This window comes from Xyrauchen texanus, chromosome 6, assembly GCF_025860055.1.
Source record: "Xyrauchen texanus isolate HMW12.3.18 chromosome 6, RBS_HiC_50CHRs, whole genome shotgun sequence".
Taxonomy (NCBI): Eukaryota; Metazoa; Chordata; class Actinopteri; order Cypriniformes; family Catostomidae; genus Xyrauchen; species Xyrauchen texanus.
The window spans coordinates 14,033,289-14,058,570 of NC_068281.1; the positions used below are offsets into that span (position 1 = coordinate 14,033,289).

Sequence of the window (25,282 nt, forward strand, 5' to 3'; positions counted from 1 at the left end):
TTAAAACAACCTGATTATTACATATCCAATCTCTCAAATATTTAATTAGTTTGAGAGAACTAATTAAATGTTCTCTGAAAATGATTGGAGTAAATGCAACCTCATTTCAGAATATTATCTCTTGTCTGCATCTGCATCTTGTCTGGTCCACGGTCTGATCTCGCTCTGAAGTCTCGCAAGATTTTTACGAGAAAGAGAAACTGCATTGCGACCTACCGCCATTTTGGATCAAACATATTTGTTTCTGCCGTGCGGGCACACTTGTATTGAGCCAACATGGCGTCAGTTTCTCCATAGCTCTGAATCGGTTTCATTTTCCCTCCCATCTCTTCTCCTCACGATGGCGTCCGGCGGTGCAGGTAGCAGGGTCTCCTGCGGGAGAGATTTAAGTTGTGTTCCCGAAGTGGCTGATACCCTCTCCGCGGTAGCCAAATTAGGGTGAGCAAGCGGAGCTATTTGCGCAGTAAATAAGTCAACGAATTTCAGCATTGTGGCTAAATGAAGTAAAATGAGTCCAGTTTAAAGTTGCCTCAGCCAGGTCGCTGCACGTGATGCACATGAGCGTTTGCTAGTTAGCTGTTAGCGGCTTCTTCTGATCTGCTGCTAATTCATACATGCATCTCCAAAGTTTTTATGCCACAGCGTGTGACTCTTTGGAAGTCTGCGTACTGTCAGAATATGTGTTGTTTATATGTATTTGCTTATTGGTTCGCTTATAAATGATAAAATGCTCGTTTTTGAATGGATTCACTCAATCTTGTTGATGCAACCTATTCTTTTCCTAACCCAGAACTTCTCAATAAATGCAAAATGTGCATGTTGTGTTTAGAATGGGGTACTGTATCGATTAATCCATGGGGCCATGATATCTAAAGATCATGATATTTAAAGATCTGGCCTCATTCATTGACTTTTATTGTAATTAAGTGCAGCATGATGGTGAGGAGCTGTAATGCATGATGAATATATATAGCCTATGCAGTTATTATCATGAATGCAAAAATTCAGCATACATAAATTACATTACTGCATTACAGAAGATGAACAAACAATATTGTTAATTTGGCTAGATGCAATTTATTGTTCTTTAAGAAGAATTGTAGTGTTTTACATTTAGCTGTCTGTTATTTCACAATCATTTCCATTTTGTTTTATTAATATATATAGGCTTTAGTTGACTATATGCATTTCTCTGTAGTGATTTACTCATGAAATAAATGTTCTGGGTTCAATACAAATTAAGCTCAATTGTCAGCATTATGTGACAATGTTGATTACCACAAAATATAATTTAGACTTGCCATTCCTTTTTCTTTGTTTAAAAAAAAAAAAAAAAGGAAAGAGTAAAGATGCTGACTACCACCCCTTGAGTCATGAGTTCGAATCAAGGATATGATGAGTGACACCAGCCAGGTCACATGGGGTAACCTCATCGATGTCACAATAATTTGTGGTTCTCAGTGGTGAGTTGTGCGTGGATGCCTCTGAGAATAGCATGAAGCCTCCACACACGCTACGTAGAGCGCAGTAATGCGCTCAAAAAGCTGAGTTATAAGATGCACGGGTTGACGTTCTCGGACACGGAGGCAACTGGGATTCATCCTCTACCACCCAGATTGAGGCGAGTCACTATGACACCACGAGGACTTAGAGCGCATTTGGAATTGGACATTCCAAATTGGGGCGAAAGGGGGAGGAAAAAAAAGCAAAAATCAGGGTTACAGTGAAACACTTACAATGGAAGTGAATGGGGCCGATCTGTAAAGTTAAAATGCTCACTGATTTAAATGTATAGCCACAAGACAATGTGCGTGTTAACATGATTTTTAGTGTGTGTGATTTTACAATTGCATTGTCATAATGATGTAAACCCTTAAACGACCATAAAAATGAAAATTTTAACAACTTTACAGCTCAATTAATACACAAGTTTGAACAGAACAATTCATTAATGGGCTTTTTTTTTTTATTATAAGTGTCACATTTCTGCTTTTTAAACCCTCCAATATTGGCCAAAATCACTTCCATTGTAAGTGCTTCTTTTTAACCTTGATTTTGCTTTTTTAAAACAAGTTATTTATTATTATTTTTACTGGTAATCAACATTATGCCACAAATGCTGTCATTTGACTTTAACTTGTATTGAACCCAGAATATTCCTTTCGGTTGCATGCTGAGTAGGTCTGAAGTTCTGAAAGGTATCAGTTTGTGTTCTGTGTGTCTAAGATATATGTCAATTTGCTTCATAGCTTCGATTTTCTGTGCATGCCATTGTTCCATCCACGGTTTCGAAGGGAGCATGAACTGGGCCCTGCTAAGTCACGACCTGGAGCCCAAACCCGCTCTGACCTGCTGTTATGTGGCAGAGGTGAGTTAAACTAACCTGTATGTCTTTCCAAAAATTATTCACTGAAATAATGCTTTCAGATTATGGAAAACTCCAGTGTGTTATCCATTGTTAAGAGTTTTCAGACAAGCTCTTTACAAACGGTAATTTCATGAGAAATCAAATTTTCTTTGATCCTTTCAAATAAGAATTAGATGTTCTAGGAAAGCGGAAGGAAACTTTCAGATCTCAAATTTTCCCTCCCTTTTCCAAAAAAGCAAGTTTCTTGAAATTTTACTGTGAAAACGGCTCGTTGTGAACTTTACCAACTTTAGGGCCGCCCACATTTACATGACAAAGTGAGGTAATACAGAGGAAGTAGGATCAATAGTTCATTTTATTTCTAAGGGTCTTAGAGAGCTTGGAAAATTATGGAAAAACTAAATTATGACTTATTTACACCAAAATCCATTTACCCCAAAACTTTGCATGAAATATAAGTGGACCAGAGAGTCAAAATAAAATAAAAAATTGTGAAAAATTCAAACTAACTTGTTCTGCATTGCTAGTTACAGCTATGGAGTTTTACATATATTATCTTAGTATATAACTTATGTTATATTTTATCATTGTAATAACATTCTTCATTCCTTCATTCATCACTAGACTGGAACACTCTTATTGTAGGAAAGCTGTCACCCTGGATTGAGACGGACTCAGAGTTGACAACAGAACGCAGGAATTCAGAGGCTGTACGTTCATACTCCTCCATATATGTTTGTTATTTAACCCTTATGTTGTTTTGAGATTGACTTGATGCTTTTGGTTCCAGAGACCCCAAAGCCATTTACATTTTTATGCATTTGGCATAAAAAATTGCATCTGAAATTTTACATTGCACTCAGCTGCTTATGACAATCACTGATTGTAATTCTTAGTGATTCTGTCACTATGCATTTTTCCTGCCTTTTGTTCCTACACTAAAATTACAGTAGAAGGCAGAGGCACAACAGTCTGTTTTTATTGAACACAATTTCTTTACTCACTGAAATCTGCATATGGACATATGTGTTCTACGACGTGATAAACACAATCACGCACATTCACAAGGTAAAGTTATTCCATGCATTGCTTTCTGAGGGCATTTGCACACCTGGCTTGTTTGCAGCATTTGTTTCGGAACCTGGTGCACTTTCACAGCGATCGCACTCTGATCCGAATCCAAACAATCGGTTTGAGACCACCTGGATGCAGAAGAATTTCATAGGTCAGCTCATCAAAACGTGGATATAGTCTTTTGGCTTAATATTAGATATAGTTAAATCTTCACAATCACTTCTCTCTTTTGGATAGCGGCAGAAAATATACTGGTACGCTGGCGTCAGCAACATTTTGACTGTTAAAAATGTGGCTTCACTCTTTGTCTGAGTATGTGTGTGTGCACGCAAATCTGCGGGCGAGAGATCCATAAGAACAGGCTTTTATTTTTTATGGAAAGTGCAGACATATTTACTTCACAAGGAGCTTTTATTGTGATACAGAAAATGCAATGTGTATTTGACAGTTTACAATTCCTTATTTCCTGAAATGCTGTAATCTCCTCCTCTTCTGTTATTCTGTGCCACATTTGTAGAATTGTATAACAACTTGTATCTGTTACTGATGTTTGTAATTGTGCAAATGCTTGAACCTGAATTACTTTGATTTCACAATGCACGTGAACTGATCTGAGAGCGACGCCATGCACGTGCACACAGATCTGCGCATCACTGGTTTATTCTGAATCACAAACAGACCTTGTTTATGTGACTTTAAATCACAGCCTTTTGTTGATTAATAAGCATATATGACCAGCTCGCCATTTTGATGTTATTTTGATGAATTGTGCAGCCCTGAAAGATCGTGAAATTAGTTTACTGAAGTGTTCTGTATGAAACTTAATGACCAAATGAAAGCTCATTAAAATCATCGTGATATTCACAATATTGGTCATCAGCAAATATGTCACCGAGCTCTAGTAACTACACAGGACCATGTAGACACATCGCAATTGGTTAACACTAAAGGATTGTTCAATACATACGAGCATGACAAGCAATATAAGCTTCAACCTCCCTATCAGACAACATGTCCAAGCATCATAGCAAGTAAAGAAATTTACCAAATAGTTAACCGATACAGCATGCTGTGGAAAATATTTGCCCCCATCCTGATTTCTTCTGTTTTTGTGAATTTGTCATACTAAACTGATTTAGATCTTCATACATTAACGTAAAACAAAGGCAACCTGAGTAAACACAAAATACTGTTTTCAAATATATATTTTTTTTATTGGAGCAAATGTTATCCAACACCTATATCACCCATGTGAAAAACTAACTGCCCCCTTAAACTGAAAAGCTGTTTGTGCCACCTTTAGCAGCAACAACTCACACCAGTTGCTATCGATAACTAGAGATCAGTCTTTCACAATGCTGTGCAGGAATTTTGCCCCTCTCCTTTTTGCAGAACTGCTTTAGTTCAGCCACATTGGAGGGTTTTCGAGCATGAACTGCCAGATTAAAGTCCTGCCACAGCATCTCAATCGGGTTCAAGTCTGGACCTTGTCTAGGCCACTCCAGAACTTTAACTTTGCTTCTTTTGTGCCACGCAGAAGTGGACTTACTCCTATGCTTTGGATCTTTGTCTTGCTGCATAATCCAGTTGCACTTCAACTCACAAACTTGTGACCAGATGTTCTCCTTTAGGATGTTCTTGTAGAGAGCAGAATTCTTGTTTCCCTCAATTATTGCAAGTCACCCTGGCCCTGGAGCAGCAAAACATCCCCAACACCATCACACTACCACCACCATGCTTGACCGTAGGTATGATGTTCTTTTTGTGGAATTCTGTGTGTGATCTATGCCAGATGTAACGGGACCCCTGTCTTCCAAACAGCTCCACTTTTGACTCAATAGTCCTGTTTCTGATAGTGGAGTCATAAACGGTGACCTTTATTGATGCGAAGAGAGGCCTGCAGTTCCTTGGATGTTTTCTTAAGCTTTTTTGTGATTTCCTCGATGAGTTGTCGCTGTGGTCTTGGAGCAATTTTGGAAGGTTGGCCACTTCTGGGAAGGTTCACTACTGTGCCAAGTTTTCTCCATTTGGAGATAATGTCTCTCACTGTGGTTCTTTGGAGTCCCAGAGTCTTTGAAATAGCTTTGTAAGCCTCCCCAGATTGATGTATTTCAGTCACCTTTTTCCTCATCATTTCTGTAATTTCAAACGACCTTGGCATAGTGTGCTACTGGGTGAGACCTTTTCGCCAACTTCATGCTGCTGAAAAAGTTATATTTAGGTGTTGATTTGATTGAACAGGGCTGGCAGTAATCAGGCCTGGGTGTGTGTAGTCCAGCTGAACCCCATTATGAATGCGGTTACATAGATTTGGGAATTTAGTTACTAATTTATTCACAAAGCCTCAGTTGGTATTGGATAACTTTTTTGCTTCAATAAATTACTATCATTTTAAAACTGTATTTTGTGTTTACCTTTGCCGTTGTTTATGTTAGATTTAGTTTTAAAATTATCAATTTAATAAGAGATATACACAAAAACAGAAGACTTCAGGATGGAGGCAAATACATTTCCACAGCACTGTAAACATTCAACCAGATTGCAGCAATGCTGTCCTGAACTGTGACAGTGACTGTCTAACTGAACTGAACAGCATAGTTTCCACAGCCGGAACACGTGACAGCCGGTGGTACTTTTCTGTGTTTACGGACATGATGACACCGTTTTTGAATGTACTGAATCAATACTGGATTTTGAAAAAAAATCTTCCGTAGTCAACTTTAAAAAAGATTGTAGTTATGCAAGTCTTCATGTGGACAATTTGTTGACCTGGAATAATTTAGGATGAGATCCATTCAAACTTCAGTGTTATCGTATCTTTAATTAAGAGTCTGAGGTAAACAAGGAACATGTTTGGAGATCTGCACAACAAAGAAGCTGAGTAGGTTTGTTATTTATTTTGATGTGATCACTTCTAATGTATTTTGTGCCCTTGCTGCAGGCGCTGGTACAGGAGCTGAATTTCTGTGCTTATCTGGGGCTGCCAGCTTTCATGATTCCCCTTAGGGGTCCGCACTGTGCCAACCTGGCTCGAATCCTGCTCAACCACATCCACACAGGACACCACTCTTGCATGGTAATGCAATCTGTATTATAGAATGAAAACAAATATGCTCAGAAGAACACACCATTATTAATTTTTGTGTACACTCTGGGCCTATCATTTACACATAATCTTCATTCCAGCTTCTTCCCTCTGTTCACTGATGTAAATTTAATTAGATGGTGTGAATAGACTGTTTGTCATTTGTACTTTCTATCCATATGCAATTCAAAATAAGAATGCAGTATGAATTATCCTTAAAGAAAAAGCAAATGATCATACGCCTTTACCATATGATGTTATTTTATTATTCGTTTTAATGGTCTAATTAGCCTTAATGAAAATTTGCCCCATTAAATTACTTTAAGATTAATGTCACAGACTCGCATAACCCTTTTCCACCGACATGGTTCGGGTGCAGGTTCCTGGGCCCAAAAGCTTGCTGGTCTCTACGCAGGAACAGATTACGTCAGGGGACGGAGGGCGGGTAATGTTTCGTCAAAATGTTAAAGTTTTCCCAAACAACAACAGTAGCTACTATCTGCACGCTATAACAACAATAAAAAACCCACAAAATTATCAGACATCAAAAGCATTCATGTAACATGACGTGCTCTACTTGCGATATGGTATTTACGAAGATCCGAGATAAACTAGAGATCACAAAGAAAAAAGTACTCTACGAGAATAAAGGTGCAACACGAAATGATGCACATCAGATTTAATTGGACAATTGTCCAAATCATAAACAAACACTTCAGGGAGTACAGGGACCGTAAGAAGGAAATAAGTAAAAGCGGCAGTGGACAGAGCAGTGATGTTTTAGACTTGGACACCGACCAACCTGCTAACTAACCGGGGCATTTCATTCAGCCAGTAACGCTCGTGATAAACCGTGAATCGCAGCTGATCTAAGCAAGTTGTTATATTTGCCAACTTTGTTAGCTTTTCTTATACTGTTGTTATCTTATTTTGTGCATGTTGTTCTGTAAGGGGATTTTTGACCAGCTACTGACTAAGTTTGGAAGATCATGGCTGAAAATCTGTTATGTAAAATGGTGGGATTATCAATAAATAATATTATATGCATAAATCCAAATACAACCATCTGCTACACCAATATAAATAATGTTTCCACTGTAACAGTTTATAGAACATAGCAAGTTAAACCATAATTCATACAGTATAATGTAATTACATTATCTGTCATCTTTAGCTTAGATGTCTTCTCTGACAATCTTGTTGAGAAATGTAATAACGATGGATTGCATTAATTTGTATGTTTAAATATGTCCTTAAAAATGAGAGTATAAACTATACAAACACAGTGTGACATGCCATGTTTGTTTGTTTCAGGCAGTCACATGAAACTACCATGTAGACCTTAACCCATTACGTCACAGTTCGGCTCTCAAAACAGTGGAAAAGCGTGGCCAGTTTACAAAATGCTCCAGATTGCCAGCGAAGCACAGGCATGAGAGCGATCGCAATTTTGGTGGATAAGGGCTAACAGAGGACCAAATATGATTAAATACTTGTCATTTGCAATGTCTTTCTAGAGAGCTATAATTGGACAAAAATCTATATAGTGCATGATGAGTCATAATATTTTTTAAATGCGTATATCTGCTAAAAAAAATTATTTAACATATAGACTGCACCAAGTCTCTCATTTTGATTTCATGGGGTTTCAATTCCGCATCAAATGTATGCAATTCCTTCATTTACCTATCAGAATGCTCACTAGAATGTGCATATGTTGAAATGACGAGTACAGAGGTAAAACCTTACAATGCCAGTAAGAACACAGCACCAGCTCAATTTTACTGGAAAGCCACATAATGCATTAATCAGTGTTAAAGGAAAACATCATGTGGTGTTCGCAGTTGATCGATCCATTATTTTTTGTAATACTTCAGTTTGTTAGGAATTAATTAGTTCCACGGTTTTCAAACTGGGAGTTTCGCCTCCCCAGGGGGGTGCCAGAGCTTGTCAGGGGAGGCGTGGAGATTGATGATAAATGTACCAAGTAAAATCAAAAGATACAAAAAAATGCTAAATATTTATTGTCAAGATTAATGAAAATTAATAGCTTAATGGACCGTAGATTTATGGTGTTATAATACGAATGCATTTCATGCAAGTCTGCATCCATGTACCGGTTGCGCGATCACGAATATCTCTGCTCGCATGCGGATTTCCTTCATTTTCGCACAACTGAAATCGCGCTCTCAAATATATGCTGCTGTATGAAATATAACTGCTCTCGCTCATAGAGTGCCTGTGCATGCTCAAAAAGGGTCCAGTGCACTTGGAAATCTATTATAAAGCCATTTAGTTCTGCCTCTGTTCATCCATCAAGATGTGTCCATTGTTACGAGTTCAACATGATATAGGGTCGATGTGTCTTCTTGTGCTTGTAACAAGTGCAGTTTCAAGTAGAGATGGACACTGGCTCATATGATGCGAGTTTATCACAAATATAGGCTAAAAGTTAAATAATTACGTTGTCTTAAGGGCAAACATGAATTTTTATAAAAATTATGCAGAATAAGGTTACATGTAATTAATATATATATTTTTAACCATCATTACAGTGTATGACATTTTCAATGCCAATTGAGTCTGTCAGACTGAATTTAAGGTTGATTATCATTGGTGAATTGCTCCAACACCTGAAATATGATGCATTTTGATAATAATAATAACACGAGTATAATACCTGATAATATTCCAGAATATAATGCTGTTTTTAGTGGAGGAAAGATATATTTGACATTTAGCATTGGCTATCTTATTTAATACTTACATGGCTATTGTATAAGCTTATATAGAACATTATTGTAAATCTGCAAAAAAATTGGGGGGAGGGGGGTATAGGGGGTGCGGTCTTGTACATTATGTCAGAGGGAGGGGGCTCACTGTTTAAGACTTTGAAAACCCCTGAATTCAATGTTAATTTGTTTTCATATACGTAGTTTTGGATACGAGTTCCGCTGCTGGCTCCAGAGGATATGCGTGAGGATCTCATCGAGAACGATCCCTCTAAACAAATGGATGATGGCAGCACTGATGAGAAGACCTGGGCATGGTGAGAGATCTGTAACAAAGCCATTTGTTTAATTAAATCTAGATATCAAATAAGTGATCTAATTAAAAGCATCTCATCAAGTGATGTTAAACGTGACAAAATTTTGTTCAGGAGCTGTCCTTGCCCATATTTGTTGCTGCATGTATTTTAAAATATTCAGCTGCATTATGAATGGCATTGTGATTGATGGTCATTGTTCATTTAATTTCCTTTTTACTTTACAGGTGGCACTCATTTAGAACACTTTGTGACTATAACAAGAGGATTTGCCTCGGTAAGACTGAAAAACTCAAATGTCCAGTTCACACAAAATTACAAAACTCTGTCATCATTTACTCAACCTCATGTTGTTCGAAGCCTAAAACGTTTTTTCTTCCATGGAATGCAAAAGGAAGTATTTGAAGAATGTTCATTCTGCTGTTTCATGCAGTGAAAGTCAGTGACCAGTGACACACTAAACAGCTCTATTAACTGCTAAGCTTCCCCTTTAACATAGCTCTCAAATCTGCCATATTTCTATTTATTTATTTATGTTTGTGTGTAATGTTTTTTTTCTTCGGTTTTTATTGTGGTATGCACTGGGGCTGGGCATTTTTGTGTAATTTTGTAGTTGAGGACTCTAACCCACAAAAAACAAGTATGACACATATTTGTTAAGTAATTTTTATTTGTGTAGTGCTTTTCACAACAAACACAGTTTCAAAGCAGCTTTACAGAAAATCATGCATTAACCAAAATATGAAACCGTAATACCTATAAAGTTTTAGAGTGATCATTGTGTAGTTTGATTAAATATGATTGTAAATTGTGTATAAAAATTCAATAATTGCATTTAGAACCCCTGTGAGCAAGTTGAAGGTGAAACTCCATAAGATGTTGGTTAATGGAGAAAAATAATCTTGGAAGAAACCAGGCTCGCTGTAGTTAACCAGCATGAATATAATGCCAATATTAGTTATTTATGTGCAGGGCAGGTCATGGTTTCAGATTAGTAAGGCAAGTAAGGGTTAAGGTCCAACATTTAAAAAAATATTTTTGAATAGGGCTGAAAGGACACCGACAATAAAAAAAATTGTCGACAAATATTTTCGTTGTTGAATAGTCGTTTGATCTCATTTAACATAACTCTTAATGATGAGAGGGGAGGAGCACTGCAGCTAGCAATTGACTGAGAAGAATTACACAGCTCACAGTCCAGACGCACTCCAAAATTTCCAAACGGCTTCAGGTGACGTAGATAGCAAAGTATGAGGGACTAATACAAAATAAGTAGATACAGAAGCACTCCCGTTGTGTAATAAGCAGAACCGCCACTCCTCTGATGCGTGTCGAGGGTCTTTAAAAGAAACATCTTTACATCTTTAATGCAGTTATATTTAATGCGTTATAGCTTTATTAATGTTCAAATAATAAGGAAGCAGGTCATGTAAATAACTACAAACTCAGTAACTGTAATTTCTCTGTGCAGTCACCTTCTATGAGTGGCATGAAGTGTCCCGATCTAAGGGGGAGAAATTGAATCTCCACCCTGCTTTGGGGGCCTGTGTAGCTCAGCGAGTATTTATGCAGACTAACCACCCCTGGAGTCGCGAGTTTGAATCCAGGCTGTGCTGAATGACTCCAGCCAGGTCTCCTAAATACCAAATTGGTCCAGTTGCTAGGGAGGCTAGAGTCACATGGGCTAACCTCCTCGTGGTTGCGGTTCTCATTCTCAGTGGGGCACGTGGTAAGTTGTGCATGGATCATGGAGAATAGCATGAGCCTCCACTGTGAGTCTCCGTGGTGTCAGACACAGTGACCCACATGATAAGATGCACAGATTGACTATCTCAGAAGTGGAGGCAACTGAGGTTTGTCCTCCGCCACCTAGATTGAGGTGAGTAACCGTGCCACCATGAGGACCTAGTTAAGTAGTGGATTTGGACATACCAAAATTGGGGAGAGAAGGGGATGATAAAAAAAGAAACTGCACCTGACTGAGGCACACACTGTCGCGGGGACGCTCATCCCTGAAGCGTGCATGCTTGCTGCAGCTAGATTATAACGTGATGGCTCGCAACTTATTATAATACAGTATATATGTCACTGTGCATTTCTTATCGTGAAGGAAATTGGCAATACGCAGCTTTATTAATAAGAGAGAGGTTTTTTCATAGTTAAAGTGAACAAAAAGGTGAGAGAGGGTAATCTTCACCCCATTATACACTGCAACAAAATATGTTTTTGATTTGTTTATGTTTTGGCTTGTTTTCCAAAAATAATATTTAAAACGAATTTAAAACAACGTACATTTACTTCAGCAGTTACACTGCAGAATAATCTGAAATTTTCTTTTTCCGAGAATGTTGAATGAAAGATGCATTCACCTGAGAAGCAGCATAGAATATATTTTGACTTGAAGAGAATAGATCTTGAATGCAAGTACAGGTCCTTCTCAAAAAAATTAGCATATTGTGATAAAGTTCATTATTTTCCATAATGTAATGATAAAAATTAAACTTTCATATATTTTAGATTCATTGCACACCAACTGAAATATTTCAGGTCTTTTATTGTTTTAATACTGATGATTTTGGCATACAGCTCATGAAAACCCAGAATTCCTATCTCAAAAAATTAGCATACTGATTACTGTTCAGGTGTGGTCTAAAAAGAAATCTAATAAAGTAATCAATTGTAAAATAACACTGCATAGTTTATCATAGATAGATTAATGCTGAAGTTATTCATTCAAGAGCTGTAAGTGATTTTCTCTTTGCCTTTTGTTGTTTGATTCACAGTAATGGCTCAATCGTCAGCATGTTTATTAGACTGCTTCCCCTTTAAGAACGAGTTCAGATCTAATAGGCTCCTGATGCAGCATATTTTCTCCCAACTATTTCCATAACTACGTCCATTTAAGACATAAACTGTGTTTAAGCGAATCTCCAAGCCGGTCGTTTTGACATATTTTTGTGTATAGTTGATCGTTTAGACGCGCACATGAAACCCAAAGTAGCCTATACTTTGCTTGTCTCTTTGCGTTGTGTTTCGGAGTGCGCGCTGCCTTGGGAACAGTATCTCTTGCGCTCTTTTTATTATTAAACGCATCCTGCAATTTAGCAACAGTAGCTAGACTGCATTTTACAACAATCACCTATCGTGCTGATTCTGACGTTAAGTTTGAGTTTTAGGGAGAAATGTCAGTGCACCGCAGTGAAGGAAAGAAAGTTGTGCTAGACAGAATGTATATGTATAAATATTCTTTTTATAATCTTTGGAAGGCAAAATCTAAAATAAAATCAGACTAATATCACAGATCTAAACCAGGCTACGTTTCAATGTTTAGTTCTGTCCTCCGTCGTCACTCATTAAGCAGGGCTCATGTTGTGCTCGCTGTGGCACCGCGCCAGCGAGATCGATCGATCTCTCTCTCTCTCTCTCTCTCTCTCTCTCTCTCTCTCTCTCTCTCTCTCTCTCTCTCTCTCTCTCTCTGTCTGACTGCGAATAGCTAAATTGCATCACAGACAAATGGTTTCATATTATTATACATAGAAATGGCTGGCGAGATAAAGTAACTTTCTCTTTATAGCAATAATAAATGTATTTTCTTAATTTCTCCAGTACCGACAGCAGAACCGATAACGTCTGAGCTTACCAAAGCCAGTCCTTCACTAGCCTATAGTGCGTTGGTATCTTTTTTTATTACTTATTTCTCTGCATTGAGTGACAACCCTCTCAAATATAAGACACACAAACAGAACAAATAAAAGTCTCAGATTCACTGTCTGTAACTGCAAAATTCTTGCTTACTTATTGTGACATGATAGCAACCCTTCTGCTGTGATGATGCAACTTCAACTATGCTATCAATATCCAAAGTAGCCGAACGTCATGTCGCCTATCGCGTTTGTCACGTTTTTTCTTGAAGTTGGCAGTAACATATCAAAAGTTTTTAATTAAATATAAAGAAGTTATACAAATTTAATCCTTACTGTTTTCTCCAAGGAACTTAGCTCCTTCCTTAGGCACTGGATGAGGTCTGCTCACTCTGCTGGAAAATGACTCTAGGGGCAGCGTGCGTCGAACACGTGTTCCACAACAACACTAGGCTGCCCACAGATGCACCTGCCTAATAATCGGCTTGATATACTTGGATATTGGCCGATGCAAATTGTTAAAAAAATTCCAAAAATCGGCCGATTAATCGGTCGACTTCTAAGTACAACCTTTAAAGTTGGGGCACAAGCTGAATATTCGGTTGAGGGCTAATAATTAATAGTTGCAATAATCACTGAATAGTCGAATATACGTTCTAATAACTGTTAGATTAGTCGAATATCAAAATAATCATTAGTTTCAGCCCTGTTTTTGAACTGTAAGATTAATGACTAATGTCTTTGAAGTCCATCCTGGATTAACTGCAGAAGTTCACATAGATGCCTTGCCCTTTGTGATTCTCATAGACACATAGCAGTGTAGTCCGACACCAAGAAGGAACTTAACTGGATCTGGCCGGCTCTATTATTATTATTATTTATTAATATCCAGAGGTTGAGACACAGAAACAAATAGAATAAAATTTGCGTAGATGTCATTAAATTTTATGCAGAGTTCTAGAACATGATAGATGTTTCTGGTTCTGGCAGACCTAGTAAAGCAGCCTAATTGTGAATTGATGGATAAATTAGGTGTATGCCTGTTTAAAAATATCTAAATATCTAATCGTTCTCTCGTCTTTATTGTTCATATACCATACCATTTCTCTGTAGAAATTGAGTTTGGAGCACACTACCTTTTCTAGTATTTTCGACCTAAATGGTAGATTTGAAATCGGTCTATAATTGGCCAATTCTCCAGGATCAAGCTGTAGCTCCTTATAAGCGGTTTGATAACTTCCATAATAAAGTTTATTAGGACATACCCTATGGATAGCGAGGAGTTAATAATATTAAGAAGAGGTTCTGAGATTACAGGTAATACCTCTTCAGCTTAGTTGGTTTTGGATCTAACATACATGTTGTGACATACATGAAGTTTTGTTACCTCTTCATGACCTATGATAGCGAAGTATTGAAGTTGCTTGTTAGGAAAATTATGAGACACTGTTTCCTGAGGTGCTGTGATAGTTGATTGCATAGTTACGAATTTATTTCTGATTATTTAAATTTTATCAGTAAAGAAATTCACGAAGTCATTACTGCGACAGAATATCTCGTTCAGTCGATGCTTTATTCCTAACCAATTCCTAAGTACTGAATAAACACCTAGGATTGTTGTGGTTATTTTCTATGAGTTTGCATAAATATGCTGACCTGGCAGCTTTTTTGCCTGTCTGTAGCTACAGACACTATCCTTCCATGCACCGCAAAATACCTTTAATTTTGTGTTCTTCCACTTGCGCTTCATTTTCTGAGCTTCTCTCTTAAGAGCATGAGTGTGATCATTGTACCATGGTGCAGGGCTTTTTTCTTGAATTTTCTTTAATCGAAAGGAGGTGACACTATCAAGAGTGCAAGAGAAGACTGTATTTATATTTTCTTTTATTACACCAAGATCTTCTAGACTTTTTGGCTTGCTGAATATGTGAAGATTATTAGTGAAGCTATCTTTAGTGGTCGTAATAATTGTTCTACCTGAACAATAGCATGGTGTAGATTGAGTGACATTAGCTGATCGCAGCAAACAAGAGATGAGGTGATGATCTGAGATGTCATCGCTCTGCGACAGAATTTCTATAGTATCAACTCCATATGACAGAATTCAATCTAGAGTTTGATTTTGGCGATGAGTTGGTCCTGTTACATTTTGTCTGACTTCAAGAGAGTTGAGAATATTGATAAATGCTAATCCCAATGTGCCATTTTCATTATCTATGTGAATGTTGAAGTCACCAACAATTAAAGCTCTATCTACATTAACTACTAGATCTGATAGAAAATGTGCAAATTCACCAAGGAAATCTGGGTACGGGCTGAGTGATCTATATACTATAGCAAGGGCAAAAGACGATTTTTTTGTTTATATCTGACGGTGCCACATTAAGCATTATTCGTTCAAAAGACTTAAAGTATATTCTGTCCTCTGAGTAACACCAAAAACTTCACTGTAACTTGTAGTAACACCTTCTCCTCGTCCCTTCAGATGAGGCTCATGTTTATAACAATAACCTGAGGGAGTAGGTTAATTTAAACTCATATATTCATTCGGTTTCAGCCAGGATTCAGTAAAACAGAGTGCATTCAAACTATGATCTGTAATAATTTCATTTACAATTACGGTAGTGTTTTGGTAGAAAGAGATCTAATATTTAGTACCCCTACCTGTATATGATCTTAAATTGTTTTTAGTGAGGGGGTTGTGTTTGGTATTTCGGGGAACAGACCATCTCTATATGATATCTAGGTGATACAGTCTCTTTGTGTTGTAGTTTATGTGCCCTATGTGATGTCTCGAGGCAGCTAGCAGATATGCGGATTAACCAGTTTGTCTGCTTGCTGACCTGGGCCCCAATTAGTCAAGTAATATCACATTTAAGACTATGAGCCAAATTACTAGAGAGAAGAGCAGCACCTTCCCTTTAGGGATTGAGTCTGTCTCCCTTTAGCAGGTCATGTCTACCCCAAAAACTCTTCCAATTGTCTATAAATCACAAAATGCATTAATTAAAAAAATTATATTCATAGAATATAATAATGATGGCATTGGGGTATGCACATACGGTATATAATCTTTGAGTCTAATGTCTATATGCTGTCATATTTTTATAATTTCACATGTTGTTATTCACAAAACACGTAGTGAAAGTTGCCTTTTTATAAAATATTGTTATGTCTGTTTTAACAGATTTAACATGATTTGAGAGCTACATGAGTTTGAGCAAATAATGACAGATTTTTCATCTTTAGGTGAACTATTCTTTAACCATTTCATACGTACTGTAAAATTTGTGACTGTTAAAAACCGCCCCCCCCAGATGGGCTTCACACATTTGTGTTTCTACATTAGCAATTGATGTCTCAAGCTGCCAGATTCTAATAGGCTTTCACTCCGAGATGTGCTGGTCAAATGCAATCATTTATGCACAAATAGTTACACTCATTCTTTTTGTGTGAAGCTGTTGAGGTCGGAGCAGACCTGCCATCTGATGCTGTGATTGACAAGTGGCTTGGGGAGCCAATCAAAGCAGCCGTTCTCCCCACCAACATATTTCTAACCAATAAAAAAGGATTTCCTGTTCTGTCAAAAGCCCACCAGCGAGTCATCTTCCGACTCTTCAAGGTAAATATTCCCGATGAGTTAACTAGATCTCATGTTCATTCTAATCTATGCGGTTGTCTGACATGCTGTGGTCTCCCTAGCTGGAGGCTCAGTTCATTTTCACAGGGGCAAACCGCCACAGTGAGAAAGACTTGCGCTCATACCTGCAGTATCTAGAGTACCTCAACCAGAACAGTCCGGCACCTAATGCCTACGAACTCTTTGCCAAAGGCTATGAAGATTACCTACAGTCACCACTACAGGTGTGTTGAAGACATATTTGTGTGTGAACTTTCACTTTAATTCTTGATTTATATCACGCTGATTTGACGCCTCGGTTTAAAAATATATATATATATATTATTGTTTTTTATGTCAGCCTTTGATGGACAACTTGGAATCGCAGACGTATGAAGTTTTTGAAAAAGATCCCATCAAATACTCTCAGTACCAGCAGGTGAGTTGAAATATCTAGCTAATGGAATGTAGAATGTATTAGTTGGTAAGTAGAACCCAGTTAGTTATTCTTATAAAGGGATAGTTCACCCAAAAATGAAAATGATCTCATTATTTACTCCCTCATGTTATCCCAGGTGTGTATGATCATGAACTCCAGTGGTTAAATGAATGTCTTTTAAAGTGATACAATCACTCTTGTTGTGAAAAAAGATAAATACGGTATTTAAGTATTTTTTTACTCTAAATCATCGCTTCCATTAAGCTACACGAGTGGGTGGAGTTCAAGCGGTCTCTCATATGATGCATTCCGTTGCCCATGATGGAGGTAATTAGGGCTGTCACAATTACTCCATTTAATTCTGTTACTCGTGTAGAAAAAATCCTCGATTAAATAATTGCTGAATCGACAAATCAAAAATAAAGCGGAAGTGACTCAGTTCATGGACTAGGGTGCGAACACAACAACAAGAGTTGTCAGCTGTGTGATAGCGCTTCACTTTAGATTTGAAAAACTATGCAGGACCTTAAAAACATAAATTCAGCAATGCAACCGCACTTGAAAAGATGACATCCAGTTTTCACAAACCCGCCGGACACACGCGCGGTAAGCTCATCTGTATGCTATTGTGGTGCTACGTGTCTAGATGCGCGAGAGAAGTTGAGCAATTCATCACCACGCGGGACACACTGAACACTGAAATGCACTCTATTTATCTACACTGTAGTTTTGCATTATAGGCTTTTATGAAGCAACATAAAATAATGTCATGGAAAGGTGAGCAGAAAAAGATGTCCATCAGACTTGATTAAAGTTACACACGCAGTTACGATGCACAAACACAAGCTGTTCAATAAATCTGACTGAATCCAGATGATCTAAGAAGGATATTTTAAGCAAATTTGAGTTCTGTTCTGTGTAAATCAATTACCGTTAGAATGAAATGTGATCTTTCTCCTCATGTAAATTATATTTTGTAATGATTGTTTAAAAAATAGTTCACAATGCCCCACTTCCGATAAATGTCACCATTACATTAATACAGGTAAAACTCAATGTGGGAATCCAGAGAACTTTATTTACTGAATAAAACCGCAGGTCTGTCTGTATGCTGTCAGTCAAAGCTCAACGTGAGTCTGCTGTTAAAGACACAGCTGCGCGTCTTGTGCCCCACAGATGCAATAAAAAAAACTTTGGCTTACCTGAGGGAGAAATGGCTATATCCGCATGTGAAATTACTACTTTTTTACTCCGGAAGGAACTGAACGTCCAGGTGCTTAATGGTATTTTACACAGTATGTGGCAAGCAAAAACCTTTTGTGATCTGCATATAGCACACGCACAACAATGCCTGCAACTGCTGCAGCTCAAAGCGAGAGTGGAAATAATGTACATCTCACATGAGTACTGAAATATTTTCTTCTGTTTTGCATGCAAGTGATAAAATGGCTTAAATATCTCTATAAAATAGTTTAACCAAATATGCGCCAATCAGCCACAATATGAAAACCACCTGCCTAATGTTGTGTAGGTCCCCTTCGTGCTGCCAAAACAGCTCCAACCAGCATCTCAGAAGAGCATTCTTAGATGATATTCTTCTCACCACAATTGTACAGAGCGGTTATCTGAGTTACCGTAGACTTTATCAGTTCGAACCAGTCTGGCCGTTCTCTGTTGACCTCTCTCATCAACAAGGCATTTCCATCTGCAGAACTGCCACTCACTGGATGTTTTTTGTTTTTGGCACCATTCTAGAGACCGTTGTGAGTGAAAATGCCAGGAGATCAGCAGTTACAGAAATACTCAAACAAGCCCTTCTAAGCTGATAGATAATTTTTTTAAAAATTAACTTTATTTTTGCGGTTCCGTTTGGTGATGATAGTGTTGGACCTCAGCTTTAATTTAAGTGTTTTATTGTAACTGTGCACAGAATATCATAGATACTTGGGATGGGTCCTTTTGACTTGGGCCAGTAAGCGAACACCCTAGCAACCACATAGCAATGCACTAACATCCAGTTTAAACTGTTGTTGTTAGCACCACTGTTTTATCTAGTAAATGCAGTAAAAAAAAAAAACCTTTCCTTACAGGCTGTTTATAGATGTCTTTTAGACCGAGTTCCTGAAGAACAGATGGAAACCAATGTACAGTATGTTACTTTTCACATATTTATGTGTCCTGTTGTCTGTTCTTAATCATCTATGCAGAGTTATCTTTTGTTTGCTTGTTGGACTTCATTAGTACTGACTTTTCTTTTCAGGGTATTGATGGTACTAGGTGCAGGTCGTGGTCCACTGGTAAATGCCTCACTTCGTGCGGCAAAACAGGCTAAGAGGAAGCTGCTCGTATATGCCGTTGAGAAGAACCCCAATGCTGTAGTCACGTAAGTAACTCAAGAATGCCGTGTAAATTCAAATGCATGATTTAAGGTTTGAGGACATCTCTGTGGAAATCATCTGGTTTGGTATTCCCCTTCTTTCCACAGTCTAGAGAACTGGAAGTTTGAGGAGTGGGGCGATCAGGTGACTGTTGTGTCATGTGACATGAGGGAATGGGCGGCCCCAGAGAAGGCCGATATCATTGTTAGCGAGCTTTTAGGCTCGTTTGGGGACAATGAGCTTTCCCCTGAGTGCCTTGATGGAGCACAGCACTTCCTCAAAGGTTTGAGATCAGCTTCATCTCTTCTTTTGCAATTCCATTATGAATAATTTTCTCCTGTTTGACAGTTAATTCATCTCATATGTCTTCCTTTTTACTCTTAGATGATGGGGTGAGTATTCCCTGCTCCTACACGTCTTTCCTGGCTCCACTGTCCTCATCTAAACTATATAATGAAGTCAGAGGCTGTCGGGAGCGAGACAAAGACCCCGAGTGCCATTTTGAGACACCGTACGTTGTCAGACTACACAACTTCCACCAACTTGCAGATCCCAAGCCCTGCTTCACCTTCATACACCCCACGTCAGGTAAAGGATCATTAAACAGAATTGAAAAAATAATGATCAAACAGGTTTTCTGAACACTCCTTGTGAAATTAGACCACTAAACATATAGTACAGCCCTAAACTCTTATTCTTGGTAGAGCTGATGTTGCTGTGTTAGGGTGTTTAGGATGCTCATACAAACAGAGCATTGTTTTGATTTTGACCATTTTTGGGGAAATCAACCTGTAAATGGTTTACTTACAGTTGTCTCTGCATATTAAAGAATAGTTCACCCAAAATTTTTAATTCTCACATTATTGACTCACCATCATGCCATCCCACATGTGTATGTAGGCCTGTCGCAATTATTAAATAACCATTTGATTGCGGTTATTTTGATATTTGAAACATCCGCGATTATTTGGTATTCATATTCCAATCACATTTTAATGCCCAAATAAGGGAATTATTTAAGCAAATATACTGTATAAATGCCATGAACAGGACTATTTCAGGACATGAAATATTTTACTATTTCATAATATAATAAAATAGATTTTTTTTTTTTATTATGTAAACTAATTATAAAATATGAGTTGAAAGTTAAAGTATTTTGATATTTAGAACATTATATTTATGTACCATGACAATTAATCGCCACTGTCCTAAAACAGACAATGGTCATAATCTCTGTTATTTGTTTGATAATTAATCGTCAGCCAAATTTCATAATCATGTCAGCCCTATGTGTATGACTTCTGCTGAAGACAAGCAAAGATTTTAGGACAATATTTCAGCTCTGTAGATCCTCAATGCAAGTGAAGGGTACCAAAATTTTTATGCTCCAAAAGCAAATTAAGGCAGCATAAAAGTAATCCATGAGACTCCAGTGGTTAAAACCATATCTTCTGAAGTGATACAATAAGTGAGGATGAGAAACAGATCTAAATGTAAGTCCTTTTTTGCAATCTATCTCCACTGTCTCATTCTTTTTTTGTTTTTGGTGATTCACATTCTTTGTGCTTATCGCCACCTAGTGGGGAGGGAGGAGAATTTATTGTAAAAAAAAAAAAGTTGATCTGTTTTTCACTGACACCCGGGGCGGACTGGCCATCGGGTAATTTGGGCCGGTGTAATGGTTGTAATGGCTTTTATTTTGAAATTGCTTGCTCATCGGAGCACATATCTGTATGAGCGCATCAACTCGTACCTCGTGTGGACCTCATTATTTGACATACAAATCACAATAATGGTCACAACCAAAAACAACATATTAACATGACATGTAATATGAGCTCTGAAAAATGCACATGCCTGATAAATTGCAGAAAATAAGTCATAAAAAATATTTGAGTCTTTGAGACTAACTTTGTTTAATGGATAGCTGAAACTGTGCTTGTCAAAGCATTGGCGTTTTACTTTTTCTCGAGAATAATCTGGGGAAGGAAATAAAACACTGCAGATACAGTATAAAGACAACAAACTCACAGAGTGAAAATAGGATCAGTTACTCTGCAAAATGTATTGCTCATATAAAACTAGCAGTCAATAGAATTTTTTTATTTGTTTATTACACAAAACACAAAAATTTGAAATTGAGCCAGAAAATGTAATAAATTGTGGTGTGGTGCGGACCGGGTTTGGTGGGCCACTCTGGACCAGAAAGTCCAGGGCCAGAGTATAGTCTCAGTCTGCCCCTGTCCACACCTATAACATTGCTTCTGGAGATATATGTTTAACCACTGAACTCTTATGGATATCTTTTAAGATGCCTTTATGTGCATTTTGGAGCTACATGATTTTGGTCACCATTCACTTGCATTGTATGGACCAACAGAGCTGAGAGATTCTTCTAAAAATCTTCATTTGTATTCAGCAGAAAGGAAAGGATGTCACATCTGGGATGGCATGGGAGTGAGTAAATAATGAGAGTTTTCATTTTTTGGTGAACTGTTCCTTTAAGCTAGAATAGGAGAAAGTATTTTAACTAGAGCTGTCCATTTAACACGTTCATTTAGTGCGATTAATTATATGAAAAATAATAAGTTATAAAATGAACAAAAACACAATTAATTACGCCCCTAACCTAAATTCCGTAATACATTTTCCTTCGGAGCAGTTCAAACTTAAACAGTAAGGGGCGGTCAGAGCTCCGGCAGCACGTCTTGTCAAACCAATGAACCTTCTTCAGATTCACTTTTGCACTCAATGACAACTCGACCGAGCACAATACAATGCATGGATCTCCAGACTGGTTTTTAAAGTTTTAAACTAAGGTGTCCGTCTGAAGCATGTGTACGTACCTACAATTAAAAATAGAGCAGAGGGAAGTAGGTCAATAATTTGGTTATTTTCAATGATATGGAAATATAACAAACAATATTTTCCATTTTAAAGACACTTTTTAGTATTGTCACAATATTATGTAATGTATTTGAATGATTTTAATTATAATATTGATGTGATATATATTTGATGCAATCAACTCTTTGGTCTTATCCCTGCACAGATATGAATAACAACCGGTATCAATGTCTACGCTTCCCAGTGCGCTGTAATTCAGTGCTTCATGGTTTTGCCGGATACTTTGAGGCCACACTCTACAAAGATGTTACACTCAGTAAGTTTTATGGAGTAGCAGTTTTTTTGGTGGAGACTATGGCTGTTAAATAGTGCATTCTGATCACTGAAGATCTTTTGATATTTGCAGGTATAAAACCTGAAACGCACTCACCTGGAATGTTCTCCTGGTTCCCCATCCTATTCCCTTTGAAAGTAAGTTTGTCAAGCACTGCAGTACTACATGCATACTACAAAATTTTAGCTTCTTATTTCTTAGATGCTCTTAAAAGGTAGCATAATGTTGCTACCTAATTTTTTGAACAGACTTCGATGAAAGCGTGCTAATGCTGTTTCATCTTAGTGGTCAGCTTATCTTGATTAACTTCTATCGAACATTTCAAGTTGCAATGGTAGTGTATTCTCATTGACACTTTGTTTCCTCTTGGTATACTTGGCTGACTCCTCGAATAATCGCACAATACAAGCACTTTCATGTACGTCCTTTCGGTTAATGAGTTTGACAAATATATAAAGGTAGTCAGCACTTTTAGAATGAAAGAAACAAGCTATGCACTGTGAAAGCATTTTTGGATTATCAACTTCAAAGATTATGCATTGAAGCATATAGTTATATCAGGAGTTAACACCCTTTGCTCTACCTCTCTCCCTGCGCAGCAGCCAATCCCGCTGTCCTGTGGCGATAACGTGAGTGTGAGATTCTGGAGGTGTAACAATGGGAAGAAGGTGTGGTATGAATGGGCTGTGACTGAGCCTATATGCTCTGCTATTCACAACCCAGCTGGGCGTTCTTACACCATCGGCCTGTAGGAAGACACGCACATTCGCTGACTCACGTCTACTTGCATACATGGGGTTACACTGACATTTTTTTATAACAATCTGATTTCCGGTCAAGTGGCAGGTTTGAGTATCTTGTTTCCAGGGCCCATTTTTAATTACAGAACTACACTCATCGAAGTACATCAAACTTCCTTGCAGACATTAAAAGTAAGTTTGATTAATCTGCAACACATATGCTGTATTCTATTATCTTCATAAGGATGGAAATTAAAACTGCACTTGCAAGTTACTTTTAAAGTAGTGTTTGGTGCTCTTGCTCTATTCAAAGTCCACATATAATTTCAGAAAACAAACTCTGGATTTTTGGTTCATATTAGTAACATAAGAGCTGTCAGTTTTTGGAGACTTTATTTTATAGAACTGATGAGTCAGGTAGTCTCTTTTGACACTGTACAATAGCATCAGCTCTATACCCTATAGCCCACCAGAGCCTTGAAATGCCACACGGTTAGATCATTCATACATAGTATTACTTTCCCAGTCAGGCCAGGTTAGGAAATATATTCCACACTTTTATAAGTTTTTTTGTTTGTTTGTTTTTTTCTGATGAAAATGTATTGTCACAAAACATGAATAAAGTATACAAAACGTTTGTGATGATACCTTTTTGAGTTTCCCTTAGCTCCTTTATGAGGTTGAAACTTGACTTAAGGCTTCTCAATGTCATGTCATAAGTGTAAAATATATGGTGGTAACTGAAAATAAAGTGTTTGGCAGAATCAGTTAAAATAATTACATGAAATTGCAACCGGCAGAGAGACCGCTTTTATTGTCATACAATCACATGAAAACTTCTAATAGAAGTTTATAAAAAACAATTATGCAGCTTGTTTGATTGAAGGCCATTAGTTTGTTTTGAAATTAGATTTATTGAATGCATTAAAGGGGTCATAGCATGAGAAATCTAATTTGTCTTGATCTTTTAACATAGAAGAGGTCCCTTCACTATAAAAAATACTGTAAGCTTCAGGACTCAAATGTTTTTCATTGTAAAAAGAGCATTTGTTGAAACCAAGTGCCAAAATGACTTGTTCAATAATTCCTTATTGTAAATTACTTATTAAAAAAACAATCAAATATTAAGTGTTGCAAGGAAATATTGGTGGTGCGCTGCTTTTAGAAGACTTCTTTCACAGTTCCTTCTTGTCTCAGTAGAAATTGTGGACTGTATTATGACATGCACAGTTAGTGACTTTCAAGGGCAATGAAATAATACAAACGTTAACCCTATAAGTGAAGGTAATTATTCCAAGATGAATGGCTCAGAGCTTGGAATGTTATGAAATGACTAATGTGTGTGAAATGGGTATAAACGGGAAAAAATTAGAACAAGCCTTTGTAGAGTAATTCAAATATATTTTTACTGACCGCAAGGACTTCTTGGCTCTTGATATTTTCGGTTCCCAAAGGTTGTACAGAAAATACAGAAATCACATTCTGAGGACAGCATTTGAATATAGATAAATACACTCACCAATCATTTTTTTGGAACACTATGGCCCTAACAAAGTGTCTGACGTGGTCTTCTACTTTTGCAGCCCATCTACCTCAAGATACTATTCTGCTCACTACAATTGTACAGAGCATTATGTGAGTTACTGTAGCCTTTCTGTCAGCTCGAACCAGTCTGGCCATTCTCTGATGACCCCTCTCGTCAACCAGG

General features: G+C 37.6%; 1 protein-coding gene across 1 annotated transcript; it reads left to right on the plus strand.

The window, feature by feature from the left end:
- The first annotated feature begins 317 nt into the window (after positions 1 to 317).
- Positions 318 to 24,382, plus strand: prmt5 (protein arginine methyltransferase 5). The gene is made up of 16 exons (XM_052128811.1): positions 318 to 438; positions 2,250 to 2,368; positions 2,993 to 3,078; positions 6,384 to 6,518; positions 9,464 to 9,576; positions 9,801 to 9,850; positions 16,673 to 16,836; positions 16,917 to 17,078; positions 17,195 to 17,272; positions 19,363 to 19,421; positions 19,533 to 19,655; positions 19,758 to 19,933; positions 20,035 to 20,238; positions 22,706 to 22,816; positions 22,907 to 22,971; positions 23,434 to 24,382. Exons 1-16 carry the CDS (start codon positions 341 to 343, stop codon positions 23,584 to 23,586), a joined length of 1,896 nt encoding a protein of 631 aa, XP_051984771.1. The 5' UTR covers positions 318 to 340; the 3' UTR covers positions 23,587 to 24,382.
- The last annotated feature ends 900 nt before the right edge of the window (positions 24,383 to 25,282 follow it).

What these genes read in the sequence shown, in the direction of transcription:
- prmt5 (XM_052128811.1), top strand. Translation starts at nt 341, where the DNA reads ATGGCGTCCGGCGGTGCAGGTAGCAGGGTCTCCTGCGGGAGAGATTTA. An exon ending in ACCTACAGTCACCACTACAG is followed by an intron (nt 17,079 to 17,194) that starts GTGTGTTGAAGA and finishes TTTTTATGTCAG; the next exon opens with CCTTTGATGGACAACTTGGA. An exon ending in CAGATGGAAACCAATGTACA is followed by an intron (nt 19,422 to 19,532) that starts GTATGTTACTTT and finishes TTTTCTTTTCAG; the next exon opens with GGTATTGATGGTACTAGGTG.